Source organism: Colletotrichum abscissum (assembly GCF_030869225.1).
Source record: "Colletotrichum abscissum strain IMI 504890 chromosome Unknown Scaffold_334.1, whole genome shotgun sequence".
Classification (NCBI taxonomy): domain Eukaryota; kingdom Fungi; phylum Ascomycota; class Sordariomycetes; order Glomerellales; family Glomerellaceae; genus Colletotrichum; species Colletotrichum abscissum.
Genome location: NW_026850248.1, coordinates 1 through 1955, shown reverse-complemented (window position 1 = coordinate 1955; position 1955 = coordinate 1). Strand labels below are relative to the sequence as shown.

The 1955-nt window shown below is 52.1% G+C and overlaps 1 protein-coding gene across 1 annotated transcript; it reads left to right on the top strand.

Annotated features, from left to right (window-relative positions):
• Window positions 1-671: 671 nt before the first annotated feature.
• Window positions 672-953, top strand: CABS01_17101 (uncharacterized protein; the record flags this gene model as incomplete). The annotated part of the gene is made up of 1 exon (XM_060550428.1): window positions 672-953. The coding sequence occupies one exon, from the start codon at window positions 672-674 to the stop codon at window positions 951-953; it is 282 nt and encodes a 93-aa protein (XP_060397189.1).
• Window positions 954-1955: the final 1002 nt, after the last annotated feature.

Below are 1955 nucleotides of genomic sequence, written 5' to 3'. Positions count from 1 at the left end.
ATAGTTCGGAAATTGCGCAAAACACGCAGAAACCTTCTACAACTGGTATCAATCTGGCTCGGAAACCAACGGAAACAGGGAAGCCAAAGATAAAATCAGATAGCGCTGCGACAACCGCTACGCAACCTTCCGAAAGCAGATGCTGTGCGCAGAGGGATCGCGAGATAGACCTCACTGACGACTTTCAGACTCGGGCAGAAGTATTCTGTGTCATCGGGTGATCTTTGACTTTGAACCGGGGCATAAATCATGGCACAGCGCGGGGATGACCAGTGCTGACGTGGGAGCAGGGGACCTTACACTTTCTACCGGATGGGTTGTAGCATGTGAGAGAGGGAAGTAACAGAGTGGACTCCTACCAGCAGCATGCGACAAAAGCCCCAATGAAATATATAACGGAAAGAAGACAAATAGCGCTTACACCAACGCCAGCTGTCTCAGATACCCCTCGAGAGCCAAGAATTGGGCCCTGAGTGGTGGATCCTCGGACTAGGGTGTGTGAGAGCTTGCATTATGTAGGGATGACATATAGTCATGGAATCCATTGTTGTTATACTCATCTCCGTTGCATCCCTCCATTTGCTATCGGTGTTGAAGATCAGAAAAGTACAAGAAGCATGTGGGCTGGCGAAGCACAGCTGTGTTTCTCTCGACGCACCGTCCACACAAGAATGACCTTCAGCATGTCCGTTTTCGACCGTGACCTTCAAAATTCGCCAGTCCAGCAGATGAACCAACTTTCTGTTGCTCTCAGCGCCGTTGAGCAAGAGATCCAAATGCTTCAGGATAGGTTAGAGGCACTGGAGAGAGAACGACAGCGACAAGACATCCTGATAGCGCTCCAGGACCAATACATCGAGGTTTTGGAAAAGGGGCTGGCATTGGAGACACCGATGTATCGGACGGAAGATAGCTATAGAGAGAGCCGTAGCGCCACCCAGGTCGTCCAGTAGAGCCGCGGCTTCTGATGACACTTCTTTCCTGGCCTCTTCCCTCCAATGTACTAGTACCAATCCGATTTTCGATCGTGCAGGGACCATCGCACGTAGAGCATGCTGCGCATTCGAGGATCGATTCGTCTGTGGGTGTGAAAAATACATCTAGTCCTTCCAGAACAACGCGAATTGTCAAGTATTCCATACTCAGCCAGGCTTGATTGCATCTGGTTATGTTGCGCAGTTGAGACGATGCGCAGTTGAGACGAAACTACTGTGCATGTTCCCCTTCATCGCTCAACGGGCTTGGATTTGGCGTGCCATCCTGAGCAGACTACTGCCCACACCAGGCTAACGAAAAGTTTACCGCCGCTGCTACCGCGAAGACCGACAAAACGAACGGGCTAGACTCTATTGGCCAAAGGTGCGGCAGACCGGTCCTTGTGCGTTACAAATCAGCTGTTAGTTGTGTCTTGAGATGTGGTGAAAAACTAGAATGACGTTGGTTTAACGTTAGTAATATTTCGGCCCACCTGACTTTGAGGCGCTGCAGCTGCCCCCGCTTCGATGAACGAGCAAATTGAGAGACCTGGACTGTGCTTCTCCTGAGCAAGCGATCATTCCCTTTGGAGCTTCGGATTTGCCAGGCCGTCGCAGTGCAAGGCGGACGACCAATCGCTGGCTGCAGGGTGCAGGAGCCACTAGCCCCATTTGGACGCGACATAACCTAACCATCGGCTAATTAGCGCAATGCATCATTCGCTTGACCCGCCCTTCGACTTTTTTGGTGATTGTTACCTCGCAGTGCCCTGGCCTGTATGCATCATCCAATATGGGTCCATCGTGGGGCCATGTTTGGTGAGCCAACGAGCTGGATTAACAAGGAAGTGGACGTAACAGGGTCGAAGCAGCGGCCGCCAGCAGCCTCAACCGGAAACCGTGTTGGCCTTCTGGACCAACGATTTCTCCCCCATTCGCGGTGTCCGTTGGGCCTCCTACGGCGGGAGATGGACGGACCAT